This window comes from Carlito syrichta, unplaced genomic scaffold, assembly GCF_000164805.1.
Source record: "Carlito syrichta isolate Samal-C Ts95f unplaced genomic scaffold, Tarsius_syrichta-2.0.1 Scaffold98159, whole genome shotgun sequence".
Taxonomy (NCBI): domain Eukaryota; kingdom Metazoa; phylum Chordata; class Mammalia; order Primates; family Tarsiidae; genus Carlito; species Carlito syrichta.
Window position 1 is genome coordinate 152,888 of NW_007042255.1, and position 14,483 is coordinate 167,370.

Here is a 14,483-nt window from a genome sequence, read left to right on the forward strand (position 1 = left end):
AAGAGAAAATGGAGATGAAAAATTTGTTTTAGCCCTTCAAATCTAGATGTAAAAATGTTTGAAGAGTGTTATGCTTACACCATCCTCAGGGAAAAGAAACAAGTCAACTATATATTTTTTTCCATAAGTATAAAAAAGATGTTTACATTAAAAGGGAAGAGATGATTTGGATTGTAACTAAGAAAATAATTTTAGGTGTTTAAGACTATTTCATAAATGACTTTTCACTATAAGGTCTAGCAAACTTCAAAATATTATTCCCATCAATTTATACCCTTGTTCACTTTTTCTTTCCCAATTTTATTTATGGCTTCTCCTGAAAAGAATCACAGTGTGAGAGGCTGACTCACAGCATGCATCCCCCTCCCTCCCAGGATCTTATTCTAAATGCAGGAGAGAGCAACATGGCAGGAAATCATTATGATCCAGCAGCTACAAGGAACTGGGTTCAAAGGCCATGCTGCAACGAGCTGGGTGTATTGGAATCCATTCTAGGGTTTTACCTTTCTTTGAAATAGCTTCTATTTCCTAATGCCTGTGAGATCTGAATAGCCTTTGTTTTGCCCCATTTGCCTCCAGGCTTAGTGCAGATATGAATGCTGATGTGGTGTGTCACACTCTGAAGTTCTGTAAACAAGAAACTGGCCAACCTTTGTGTCATCTCTACCCAGTTCCCAAGGTGAGTGGGTTTTCATTCTGAATGACAGGCAAGCCCTTTGGAAATGTTAGAAGAGGAGGCTCAGCTTCACTGGCTCAATAGTTTGGGGACAGAGTGGCCTGACAACATTTTCAATTATACCTCATGAAATAATATTCCTAAGTTTCAGCCTAGGTTTCCCCGCCTCCCTGCTCCCAATGAAAGAATGTCTTTGCTGTCCAAGTACTATAGACTGTAATTCTGAGCTGGGTTGGCAGTAAGAAATCTGATCAACCAAAGAGAAACAGAGATTTAAAACCCTCTGTTATCCAAGGTTGGGGGCTCACACCTGTAATCCCAGCACTTTGGAAGGAAGAGGCAAGAGGATTGCCTGAGCCCAGGGGTTCGAGACCAGTCTGGGCAATTTAGTGAGTCTTCCTCTCTACACCAGGTGTGGTGGTGCATGCCTGTGGTTCCAGCTACTTGGAAGGCTGAGGTGGAAGGATCACCTGAGTCTAGCAGGTTGAGGCTGCAGTAGATGTGATCATGCGACTGCACTCCAGACTAAGCTACAGAGTAAGACTCTGACTAAAAAAGCAAAAAACAAATCCTTCTGTTAAATCAAGCCTGTTTGCCCATGATTTTACTGGTGTAAGCACTGAAAGTCCCACATCCTGGGAAATCCTGGGCAGTTGGTCATCCTCTGAGCTTTATTGTTCTTACCCATAAAATGGATTAAAATAAAATACCTCCCACATTGGTTTATTATGGGAAATAGGTGAGCTAATACATATAAAATGCTTAGCACAATACCTGCTACATTAAAAATGTTTGTAAATGCAACCCCCTCGGGTCCCCCCCTGTTCTGGGAGCTTTTCTGTTCTCTCAATAAATCCTGCTTTAAAATAAATAAATAAATAAATTTTAAAAGTGTTAGTAAAAATAATAGCTATTTGTATACCTAACCCTGAATTGTACCCCACATCTTTAAAATAAAAAAATAGGCCAGACTCGGTGTCTCAGCCTATAATCCCAGCACTTTGGGAGGCTGAGTAGAGTGGATTGCCTGGACTTGCGGGTTCGAGATCAGCCCAGGAAACTTGGTGAGACCTCATCTCTACAATAAATTAAAAAATTAGCTGGACATGGTAGCATGCATCTGTAGCTCCGGCTACTCAGAAGGCTGAGGTGCAAGGATCGCCTGAGCCCAGCAAATGGATGCTGGAGTGACCGTGAGTGTGCAGTGGCAACCCAGCCTGGGTGACGGAGTGAGACTCCAATTCAAAAAAAAAAACCCAAAATTACAAAATTAAAAAATAAAAAACAAAGCAAAACAAAATAATAGTTAATATAATTATTGATATCATTATTACTTAGATGTTAGCTGTTCAGAATACCCTGTATGCATTATATCATTTTGTCCAACTTTTTTTTTTATTTTAAAGATGTGGGCTACAATTCAGGGTTAGGTATACAAATGTTCATTATGCAGGTACCCTTGTTGATGAGGTGTGCCCCTCCCTCCCCGGCACATTTTGTGCAACTTCTAACTTTAATTTTTGAGAGACAAAGATGCAAATGTTGACACAATTCCCTCCCCACACTCTGAATGAGAGTATATTAAATCCAGTTAGGACTCACAATATTGATTTTCAGAAGGCTCCTGTTTAAAAACACTATGCCTTCTTTCTCAGAACTGCAGTCTTTCTGTGTATACACAATAGTTTTCTACATTAATTGTAATTTCTTTTTTATTCGTATAAAATGGAGTAAATTTTACTACTTTGTGGCCTAACCGAGGAACATGATTTTGCTGACTGACAGTATTAAATATCATAAGCCTGTCTCATGTTTATTTCACATGTATATTTCATGCTTCCTTGGTCATTGACCAATCAACAATTAAATTTCTCCTAATTCCACCCCAAGAGTTGTGGGCTCTGCTGGTTTCTAGAAGAGTTAGTAAATTTTAATTTTTTTTTAAAAAAACTTTTCACGTGTTCAAATAGCATGTGAATATTGTATCATAATATTTGCTGTTAGATGCTGTAAAGAGCAAATGTGTCTCTGTGTAGGATGGCAAGTGATATGGATTTTTGTGATTTCCTTAAATAACAGTATGTCATATGTACATTACACCCACAGCTATACATAGTCACAAAAAGTTCAACTTTGAACTTCCCCCACTTAAAACACCGTTCTTTATGTTTATACTTTCTGGAGTTTATACCTGAAATTTCATCTCCTTGTCTTCCCATCCCCATCCCAGCCCCCTTTTCCATTCCCAATTCTGCAGCATTTTGACTGTCCTCTTTGGCTGGGAGAGAATTGGAGGATTTCATGCCGAAACATTGGCTTCCACCCAGATAGCTGCTCCGTGCCACTAGACAGCCTGCGACTGCTCCCTGGGCAACTCCCTGCACATTTCTCTGGGTGGCTGTTCTAGGCCTTCACCTTCCACCTCAGGTCCCTCTCTCGAAACCCAGAAAAGAGGGAGAGTCAGTATACCCTTGAATAGCTAGTCTCTTCTGCCTCTGAGGTTTCCTTGAAGAACAATAACTGACATTTACTGAGCGCATGCTTGTGATAGGTACCCGGTGCCAAAGCTCACACTTTATGTTGTTTCATTCCTAAACAGTTCTAGGATGGAGGTACCTTATGGCCCCTTTTTACGGCGGAGGGTACTGAGGGCTAAAGAGGCGATGTGATTTGCTGAAAGTCGCTCCCCAAAGAAAGAACAGAACTGGGATTCACATCCTTGCTGTTCTGTTTAGAGAGATTGGTTGGTTTCTGTCAGTGTTTCTGAAACTCCCCTGGGATATCTCTTCTCAAGGGTCAACTGAAATCCCACTCCCAGAAGCAAAGGATGGTAATGTGTTGGTTGTTTTCCCTTTAATTGTTAAAATAAATTATGTTGTATTAATACTCTCTTTGGGAGTTATGCTAACATATATACAATTTTGTACCCTCCTTCCCCTACCCCGTAACATTACATTTTGAGCTTACTTTTTAGTAAAAGGCAAAAGATTTATGTGATCTGAAGAGAAATCAGAGTATAAGCTTATATTTTTAAAAATTATACACAGCAGCCCTGTTTTTCATTTTCATGGCATACAAATCACTCCTGCATAGCATATGTGAGTGATAGGCAGATAATTCTAGTGAGTGGTAGATTCACCCTAGGAAAGGCAGGTAAAGCTACAGATGTAGGTGTAGATGTAGGTGTAGGTCCAGCCCACCAGAAGACCATCTCCCCACTGATTGGAGGAAATGAGGTCCCTCTGGGCCAGAGAGCTCCCAGGGCAGAAGCAAAGAGTCTAGCTTCAGTAGGACCAAAAGTAAAAGATGAAATTGCATCTGGGGAACACCGTGAACCACCTGTTTATGATCTACAGCCCACCTGAAATTCCAGGCCCACTTCTTGCTGATTCTGTAGCCATGTCTCCTTACCACTATCTACTACATGCTAAAAAATACACACACACACACACAAACAGACAAATTCCATCCATAATTAATCAAAGCAAGAGAAACCCACAATTTTCAACTGATACAATGAGGAGTGGAGGAGGAGATGGGGAGGGAGAAGAGGAGGAAGCAGGAAGGGAACAGGAAGAGGGAGGGAGGGAGAAGAGGAGGGAGGGAAGGAAAAAGATCGCAGGCCTCATTGCAAAGACCACCCAGACAATTTTGTGTTACCAATTTGGGGGAATTATTGTCACCACTTCTCCTCTCAGGAGCATCCTGAAGCTTCCTCAGCTCTATGCTCCTCCCTCCTGGCTTCTCTAACCCTGAGATTCCCCCAGCAGAACTTGTAGCTTTGAATAGTCCCTCTTCCTATCCACGGCTGTGCTGAAGGGACATGCTGCATTTACTAGCATGTCAAAGGCATGCTCAAAACATACTTCAACCACTTCGGTCCACACTGAAAGAGAATTCTATTCAGAATGTTAACCCTGTGTGGAGATGGGTTCTCCTTAACTCCCTGGGACCTCCAACCCACTTAAACAGCTGAGGAGAGACCTGCTACCTTAGGAAAGCACCTCAGACGTTGAAACGGCTTTTCCTAGGGTGAATCGGTTTCTGCAGAAACCAGAAGCTCTGTGATGCTGAGTGTGTGGGAGTGTGTGTTTGCACAGGGAATCGTATTCCCGTGGAATCCAAACCACTAGGAAGCTGAAATAAATGGGTTTGGGGAAAAAGCAAGTTTGCATTCTTTTTATGAGAGAGTGACACATAACAGATTCTTGTTTGAGAAATAAACACGCTGACCTCAGTAATTTACACTTATTTTTTAAATGTTAGGTGTCAAATAAAATACCTGGCATCTCTTTTAATAGACGGTTTGGGTGGTACGGTTTAGGAAAAGAATCACAGATTGGACATGTTCTGAGATTCCTTAATCACAGCATTTCATTCTGTACAATCAATAGTATCCTTCCATTCCCAACACTGCGTTTACCCCCATGCACTCACAGTGAGCATTCAGATGTGCTGTCAGGTCTTCCTCAAACCCTATTATTCTTGATAATTTTTTTTATTCTGTAATAATTTTAGGTTACAAAAAGTTGCCAGGATACGCCCTTCACCCAAATTCAGGCCTCCCCCCCCCCAGTGTTAACATCTTAACATTAATCAAAACTAAAGAAACCCATATTACATTACTAGTAACTAAACTTCAGGCTTCATTTAAATTCCACCAGTCTAGGCTGGGCTCGGTGACTCAGCCTGTAATCCCAGCACTTTGGGAGGCCAAGGCAAGTGGATTGCCTGAGCTCGCAGGTTTGAGACTAGCCCGGGCAACTTGGCAGGACTGCATCTCTACAATAAAATAAAAAATAGCCGGGCATGGTAGCGCACGTCTATAGTTCCGGCTACTTGGAAGGTTGAGGCAGAAGGCTCGCTGGAGCCCAGAAGGTCGACACTGGGGTGGCCGTGAGCATGCGTGCCACTAAGACTCCAACTCAAAAATAAAAATAAAAAATAAATTCCACCAATCTCTCCATTTATGTCCTTTTTCTGCTCCAGAACCTAATCCGGAACACACATTGCATTTAGTTGCCATGTCTCTATAGTGTCTTCTGATCTGTGACAGATTCTGTCTCTCCTTGTTTTTCATGGCCTTGAAGGTTTCTTAGTGCCAACTAAACGATATAGTCATTTACTCACTTAGCCATGCCTTGACAAACACTTCTTAAGCCCTTACAATGTAACAACCCCACAGCCAGATACCCTAAGAAAGTTATTTCTTATAACTACCGTAAGTCTGCAGAACAGATATGATTCCCCCATTTTATAAATAAGTCTACTGCAACCCAGTGAACTGAGAGACTTCCCTAAAGCCCCATACCCTCTACAGAATAATTGTTTTTCATTTCTCAGCCAGCAAATATATATGTAGAATGAATTATGTAGAAGAGTATTCCAGCAAATGTGGCGGGCAGTAGTGACGCAAAAAGCAATTCTAGCAGGAGAGGCAGGCTGGTAGATAATGAAGAAGAAACAAGTGTTCTAACACAGGGTGTGAGGAGGAACCCTAGAAGAGGAGGGTTGAGCTCTCCCTGGGGAGCAGGAGCGGAGGGGACTCCTTCGAGGTAGAGTAGGAGTCAGCCAGCACATCGTGCCTTGCACACCTAGTGCTTGAGCCCTTTGCCTAGAACTCCCAGTTTCCTGCACAGCCGGCACCTTCCCTTCCTGGTCTGTGTTGAGGACTCCTTCTTCAGACATGCCTTCCCTGACCAACCTGTCTGAAGACAGCTTCCTTTCCTGTTCTCTAATAGCACTTTATTTCTTTTATAGCATTTGAAGACAGGGACCATGTCTTTCTTGCTCACCACTGCGACAGGCACAGTAACTGGCATATAACAGGTGCTCCATAAGATTTGTTGCATGAAAAATAAGATGGGAAGGGTGATCCAGGACATGTGTCTGCTTTACCTTCTCCTTTGTGAGGACTTTTTCCCCCCCTCAGTAGAACACGCCAGAATTCAGTGTTAGCTTATTTTAGAACATGGAACTGTTTTCAGAAATCAACATGGGGCCCCATCCCAGGGTGACTGCTCTGGTATTCCTGGGTGGAATTTAAGCATCTGCACTTCCAAGATAGTTTTGACGAGCACTGAAGGGTGAGAACTGTTGTGCTGGAACCCAGCCCAAGCCTGAAAGCTGTCATTGACATGTCTGAAAGCACAGTCCCTTCCCTTGCTATTCACTTCCCACACATCCAGAATCATGTATTCCCACTTACCCTCTAACTTCATTGTTTCTCCCATCCATTCCTTAATATCTGCCTCATTTGACTGATTCATCAATTTGACCTCAGCTAAAGGGTTTCCATTCTCTGATCCCCCAGGAATGAGGCCTCTTAGAAGGGCAGAGGGAACTGGAGGTTTTAGAATCAATCTATTTGGAGTTCATTCCTTGTCTATGGATTTTCTCAAAACAGTTTGCTGACTAATTGAGTAAACTTGCACTGAAGTTATCTACATCCAAGGAAGAAAATAAGAAAGCCTATTAACTTGCTCAAGTCTCTTCCATCCTAAAAAGAAAATATAAAAATAAGCCTCCCAGTACCCCCATTCCCCTCCAGCTTCCCGGAGAAATTAAATTTCTCTCCCGCCTCTAACTGAAAGACAGTTCAACACAATGGTTAAGAGCATAGATCCTGGTACCAAACCACCTGGGCTCAAGGCTCAAAGCTTTACTAAGCTCCTGTCACATAATAGGTACACATTAGTGGCTGAAAAATAAAAGGCAATGACAGCCACCATGAAATTGGACTAAGTATGTGGCATACATACATCATCTAAAATCTTCCCACACAATTACAAGGTTATTCCATTGTCTTAACTTTACAGGTGGAAAATCAAAATTCAAGCAAATTGTTGGTTGTGAAGTTGTATAATTGACAGTGTTTTTAAAGTTCCTCTTTGGACATCTGAGGAAATTATAAACCAGAGATAAATGACAGGGGAAAATAGCCTTCTAGACACAGAAAGTCAGCTTAAAGTGGAACAAAATCTAGTGTGTAGAAATAAATTCAAATGCATTTGAGATTCTTGTTTTTGATTAAAATAGCATTTCAAATCAGTGCTAAAACACTGGATTACTCAATAAATGCATGGAGCTAAAGACCAGACACTTGGGGAAAATTTAAGCTAGATACTTATTGATTTCATAAAGCAAAATAAATCCCAAATGAATTTAAAGTTGAATCATCTTAAACAATGGAATCATCAAAGAGAAAAACCTGAGAAATTTTATTTGTAACTGGTGATCCAAAAGTCACAAAGGGAAATTTTAATATGTCTGACTAGTAAAAATCTATACCCTACACAAAGTCAAAAAACAAATGGGAAACTGGGAAAATGTTTTTCTAATATGCCACACAAGGAATTATTTTCTCCGTGATTCAAAGAGCTCTTTAGAAAAAATCAAAAGGAAATAAAATAAGCAAATACCACAAACAACCGATCTACAGAAAACGACCAAAGAACCAAAAATTTAAGAGAAAATCCTCGCCCTTCCTTATAATTTAAAAAGTGAAAATTAAAACTAGATTCCCTCTACTTCTTATGTGCTTTGCCTTCACAAAACTCTTGGATAGTCATTAGGCAAGAAATTATCACAGAAACAGAAAGGCTTTCAATATCTGAGAACACTAAATTAAAGTGCTCTGAGTATTTGAAGGCCTAAAACTCTAACAGAACTGAGGACAGCATTGGAACACCACGCTTAGACTTAGGGTGCACTGTTGAATCTTTTCTCCAACCTTTTTACATGATCTTGCCAATGGTTCCAAGCTGTAGGTATTTTTGTTAATACCCACATTTGGTATCTTGGAGAATTTATCTACTTAAACTTGCTTAAAGACTTATTTGGAGGCTATTAAACTCATGAGATGTCAAGACTCTTCAGATGACAGCAAAAATAATGCAGATGTTAAGTTACCCTTGACTTCTGATAAGTAGAAGAAATCAAATGATTTCAAAGAAGGCATTTATATATTTGAGATATGAGCATTTTTTTTTTGCCTGCTTTTGAGAAGTTCAAAAAATGACAACTATCTCTCTCTTGAGAACATGCTTATTAATTCCCTTAGCTCAAGAAAAGCTAATGACCCTAATGAATCTGAACAGTTCTGAAAGATCCTTTGAGCTTTAAAGTTTTAATCACTGGTCTTTCAGCATCCACTCATGGCCCTCATCTTCACCTAATTAATCACCCACATCAGAGCTCAGCTCGGTATTCATTTCCTCTAAGAAGTTTTCCCTGATGCCCCAATTTAAGCTAGCTCCTCCAGGATTCCTCTCCATTCTTTGTACTCCATTCTTCCGCACTTACTACCATTGTAATTAAATAATTGTAAAGGTGGGACACGTTGGCTTACACCTGTCATACCAACACCTTGAGAAGCCAAGGTGGGAGCATGACTTGAGCCCAGGAGTTCAAAACCAGCCTAGGCAACAAGGTGAGACCTTGTTTTTACAAAAAATAAAAAAGTTAATTGGATGTGGTGGCACATGCCTGTAGTCCCAACTATTCAGGAGTCTGAGGTAGAAGGCTTACCCAAGCCAAGGAGATTGAGGCTGTGGTGAGTTGTGATCAAGCCACTGCACTCCAGCCTGGGTGGCAGAGTGAGACTCTGTCTCAAAAATAAATGTTTTAAAAATTGTAAAATTATCATTTAATGCCTGTGTGTTCTATTATGGTGTAAACTCCATGAAAACAGAGATAGTCTGACTGATTTATGCCTCAAATATATTGCTATTCCTTGCAGTTTCCCTATTTTTTTTTACAGTTTTTCATTTGCCTTCATTCGATCAGTTTTGTATTAATTTCATTTGTATTACTATTCATTCAACAAATAGTCATTGGGCAATTAATACATGCAGTGAATGTATTAATTCACTTCATATATTAATTGCTCAATGACTATTTGTTGAATGAATAGTAGAAAGAATAATGCCCCTACCCAAAGAGGTTCACATCCTAATCCCCAGGACCTGTGACTGTGTTACCTTACATGTGAAAAGGATGTTTGGGATGTAATTTGGTTAAGGATCTTTAGATGGAGAGATTATCCTGGATTATCTGGGTGAGCCTGGTATAATTACAAGGGTCCTTAGAAGAGGTGAGCATTAGGATCGGAATGACAGAGGAAACTGTGACAGCCGAAGTAGAGGCCAGAGTAATGAGGCCATCAGCCACTAAAAATGGAAAGAGACAAGGAATGGATACTCCCTTGATCCTACAGAAGGAACCAGCTCTGCTGACACCTTGATTTTAGCCTTGAACGTCTAAGAGAGTAAGAGAGTAAGTTTATGTTGTTTTAAACCACTGAATTTGTGTGGGTATTAGTTACAACAACAATATGAAACTAATACAAAACTGATCGAATGAAGGCAAATGAAAAAAAGTAAAAAAAATTAAATACATTATAACAAAACAATTGACCTAAGACAACCTAATGACGAAGCATACCCACCATCTAACTAGCTCAATTATTCACCAGAAATCATTTGCTTAAACAATAGGACATTCTACAAAGAAGAACAGACCACAAAGTCTAGTACTGAAGAGCTTGTTTGTGTGCCCAGATACAAGGGGAGAAAAGTCAAAATGGAACAAAGGTATTAGCTGTAAAAGCTTTGGACAATTCATTTATCAGTGCTGGGTCTTGAATTTCTCATCAATAAAATGGGCTTAACAACTGTTACTTCCAGAGTTGATATTAAATTTAGAGAAAAAAATATATACAATGTTTGGTAAAGAACTTGAAGCATAAAGAAACTCTGTGGTAAAGTAGCACGTGGTGGTGGTGGTGGTGGTGGTGGTGGTAAAATCAATGAATAATAACGTCAGAAAAAGGATTAAAGTGAAATTAGTGCTATTTAAAATAGTGCTTTTTTAAGGTATTGCCTGGAGAACAGAAAACAATAGCTAGAGCATGATTAAATACATTGATGATACTTAAAACTATACAATGTAAAATGAGCCTAGAAGCAGGAAAGAAGAAAATATAGCTAAGGGTAAAACATGTATGAAGAAGTAACATTCTTCTTCATAAAAGAGAATGCATTTAAAAGTAGTGACTTTTTTCTTTTTCTGTTTCGCCCCTTGAAGAAAAAATGACACAAATGGACTTCATTTTTTCCTTATAATTTAAAGTCATAAATGTCCATCAGAGCTGGAAAATGTCAGAACCTCAAAACCAAATTGGGCTTTGATAAAGCTAAATCCTGAGTATTGGAAAATAGCCACTGTAGGATATTATAACAGAACACAGATATAATAATAGACCAGCAAATTCCACTCAAAGGCCAGACATGCCACTGTTTGATAAAATTCATAACAGTGGAACATCTTGCTTTTGTCTTTCTATTTAGTAAAAATGGCCTCAAAGCCCTTTTCTCTACCCTCCTATTGGCCCTTTTTAGTCTGCTTGTCTTAGTTGGTTAGGGTTGCTTGAACAAAGTATCATAGACTAAATGCCCTATAAACAACAAAAATTTACTTTTCACCATTCTGGAAACTGGAAATTCATGATGAGGGTGTCAGCAGGGTCAGGTTTTCGTGAGGAACCACATCAGGGTTGCAAACTGCTATCTTTTTGCTGTGTGCTCACGTGGCAGAACGAGGCCTAGCTGGCTCTCTGGCCTCTTCTCATAAGGGCACTAGTCCCGTTGGAAGGGCTCCTCCACCTGATGACCTAATCACCTCCCAAAAGCCCCACCTCCTAATAACATCACATTGAAATTAGGGTTTCAACATATTAATTAGAGAGGGGGAGACACAAACATTTAGTCCATTGCACTGCCTTATACTGTAGTTATTTGTGTATTCACCTCTTCCAATTGACATTTGTTAAAGTCCTCAGAGACAGCATTTTTCAAATCTTGCTCCTTTTTTAAAAATTAGCTCATATCACTTAATTTGGGTGTGAGAAACAACCTTTTCCTAATAAACTTTTAGAAAAGATTCAGAGTACATGAGTGATCCCCACCCCCTACACCCACTCATTCAAGCATACTCTTCAGGAAAAAAAAAAAAAAAAAAGCCTGTCTCTAATAATCATACGACTTCCCCAGGGAAAAAAAAAAAAAAAAGCCTGTCTCTAATAATCATACGACTTCCCAGGGGTTTTCTTCTTTATGGAAATCTGTCACTGCGTCAAAATTGTGAAATGAACAAAAGGCACGTTTTGTACTTTTCAAATCTACTGCTGCTATAATTGATAACAGAGAGCTCTATCACTAAAAACTGTTCACTGTAGAAACTCATGTCTACAAATAATATTTTTTCTTTATTTTCTTCACTCCAGAATTCAGTTATTTAACATCACAGAACGTTAGAAGGCCCACACAGTGAATATGTCCTGTTCAATTCACCAATACTCTTAAAATGTCCAGCAGGGACATTCTACTGAGTCCCTGAGGATCCCCTGTATACTATGATCTCTGCATGTTTCCCCATCATAGTCAATACAGCTTAGTGTACTTTGACTAGAAGATTTGAATGTTTAGGAAGTGCCCGATCTAAAATAATACCCATTCTCACAAAGTGACTCAAAGCCTTGAATGTGCTAGTGTGTGTTATGGCTTTCTCAGAGGGGAATTTAATTTTCAGATTTTCCAAACTTTTTTAACTTAAAAAAAAAAATCTTTTTTTCCTCTTTAGCACACCTATTAATGTCTCCCAAAGCAGGGTGAAAAAGCATAGGTTTTGTGCTAAACAAGTCTGTATTGGATCTGGGCTGTGTCACTCGTTGGCTCTGTGGCTCTGAGGGTCTTATTTATTCCCTCTAAGCCTCAGTTTACTGCATCTATAAAAGAGGAACAATAGAAGCTACCACTTAATACTTTGCAAATTGTATTCTAATTACAGTTTACTGTCATCTTCTCTTCCAGAATATAAAACCCTTGATGTCTCATTCACTACTGTGTCCCCAACCTTTGGTGTCTCATTCACTACTGTGTTCCCAACACAACAGAGACACTAAATAAGTATTTGTAAAATAACTGAATAGAATGAACAATTGCACAAAGAAGTCACCGACTGAAAGAATATTTTTTTCTTCTTTCATCATCCATCACATGCTTGCTACCACACTTGTACCTGGGTTGCATGAATTTCCTCCCAGATGCCTGGCTTCTTGACATACAGAGCCAGACCTCTTCCCTGGCTATCTGACCTCCTTTCACATTAAACCACCCTAACCCCATGGGAACGACAGGTGCCGTTCCCCCAAGGCTTTGGTGAAACCTCATATGTCATATTTTCTTGCTTGTTTTTGCTTTTCAGGCTTACATCATTCTTGGAAAACTGTTTCAGCGGTGGGAAATGTGCTGGAGTCTAGAAACTCAAGTGCCAATCTCAGCTCTGCTTGCAGAGTGGCCCTGGTTACATTGTGTACTCTTTCTTAGCCTCACTTTTCTCATCTGTAAAATGGGGAAAATAATATTTTCTTCTCAGGGCAATTTTCAGGATCTTTGAAAAACAGCATACGTTTCTGTAGGCTGATGTTGGAATTATTGTAGTTTTTCCTGCTGTGTATTGGTGACATTATAACCCAAAATGAAAGCACCAGTTGTTGTTAACACTAATGACCTCCTTACTATATGCAAGACAAGGCACTGCTCTATCTTGTCAGTCTTTGCAATACTGCTGTTATTGTCCCTGCTTTACAGATGAGGGAACTGAGGCTCAGAGTACTTAGGTAACTTACCCAAGATCCTTCAATTAGTAAATGATGAAGCCAGGATTCAAACCCACAAACACTCTATGATCCAAAATCATTTTATATGGCAAATAACAATGGAGACCACTATCTAGTAATCAATACAATATTGAAAGAATTTCCATTCAAAGTGGAAGTTTTGCCCACATCCAAACTACAAAATTAGGTTACTGAACTTTCTTCCTTTTCTTTGGGTTCCCTTTGGCTGATGCTCGGCAGAGTACAGATCCTACCAGGGCACCACTTTGCCCAAGAAATTGATGGTAATGACCACTTGGATTTTGCTATTCCATCACCCAAACCACTCTTAGCTCAGGGTTAAGAACCAAAATCAGTCTGGAAAGCAAGAGGAGTTATATGAGTCTGCTGAGGCTGCCACCGCAAATGGGTGACTTAAACAACAGGAAATTATTGTCCGACTGTTGTCAAGGCTGGAAGTCCAAGATCAAGGTATCAGCAGAGATAGCCTTCTGAGGGCTGTGAGAGAAAATCTGTTCCAGGCCTCTCTCTTAGCTCTGGCGGTTTTCTGGCAATCTTTGGTGTTCCTTATAGATGCCATTCTCCCTGTATCTTCAAATCATCTTCCCTCTGTAGGTGTATCTTTCTCTTCATATGGTGTTCCATGTATAAGGAAACCCACCCTATTGAATTAGTAGCCTACCTTGCTTCAGTATGACCCTATCTTGAATATTTGCATCTGCAGTGACTCTATTTCCAAATAAGGCCACATTCTGAGCTACTGTGGGTTAGGACTTCGATGTATGAATTTTAGTGGGACACAATTTAACCCAAAACAGCAGTCAATAGTTTTCAAGCCTCTCCTCTTGTCTGAAGACTATGGGCTGGCTCTGGTTTGGGTGAGCACTTAAATTATTCTAAACAAAAGTGTTTTTGTGAGCCACCCTGGCTTTGCTGCTGTGTGCTTTAATGATCAAGCGAAGGACCCTCCCCCCTTTCACAGACCGCAGGAGTACCATGTACCCTTGGGCACTTTTCCAAGCTCTTGAGTAAAGAAATCCAATATACATATCCATGGTTCTTTCGACCATAAACCCCCAGGCTGAGGGCTTTTATCTCCCTGAGCTTGTTTGATGGCTCCTTCAGCAA

General features: G+C 40.0%; 1 protein-coding gene across 2 annotated transcripts in view; it reads left to right on the top strand.

The window, feature by feature from the left end:
- The window catches only part of AOAH (acyloxyacyl hydrolase), a 208,752-nt gene that overhangs the window by 61,371 nt on the left and 132,898 nt on the right, over positions 1 to 14,483 (top strand). For both annotated transcript variants that reach the window (XM_008063260.1, XM_008063266.2), the window contains one exon: positions 580 to 679. In XM_008063260.1, the coding sequence (XP_008061451.1) occupies positions 580 to 679 (100 nt within the window). The remainder of the gene's footprint in view (positions 1 to 579; positions 680 to 14,483) is intronic.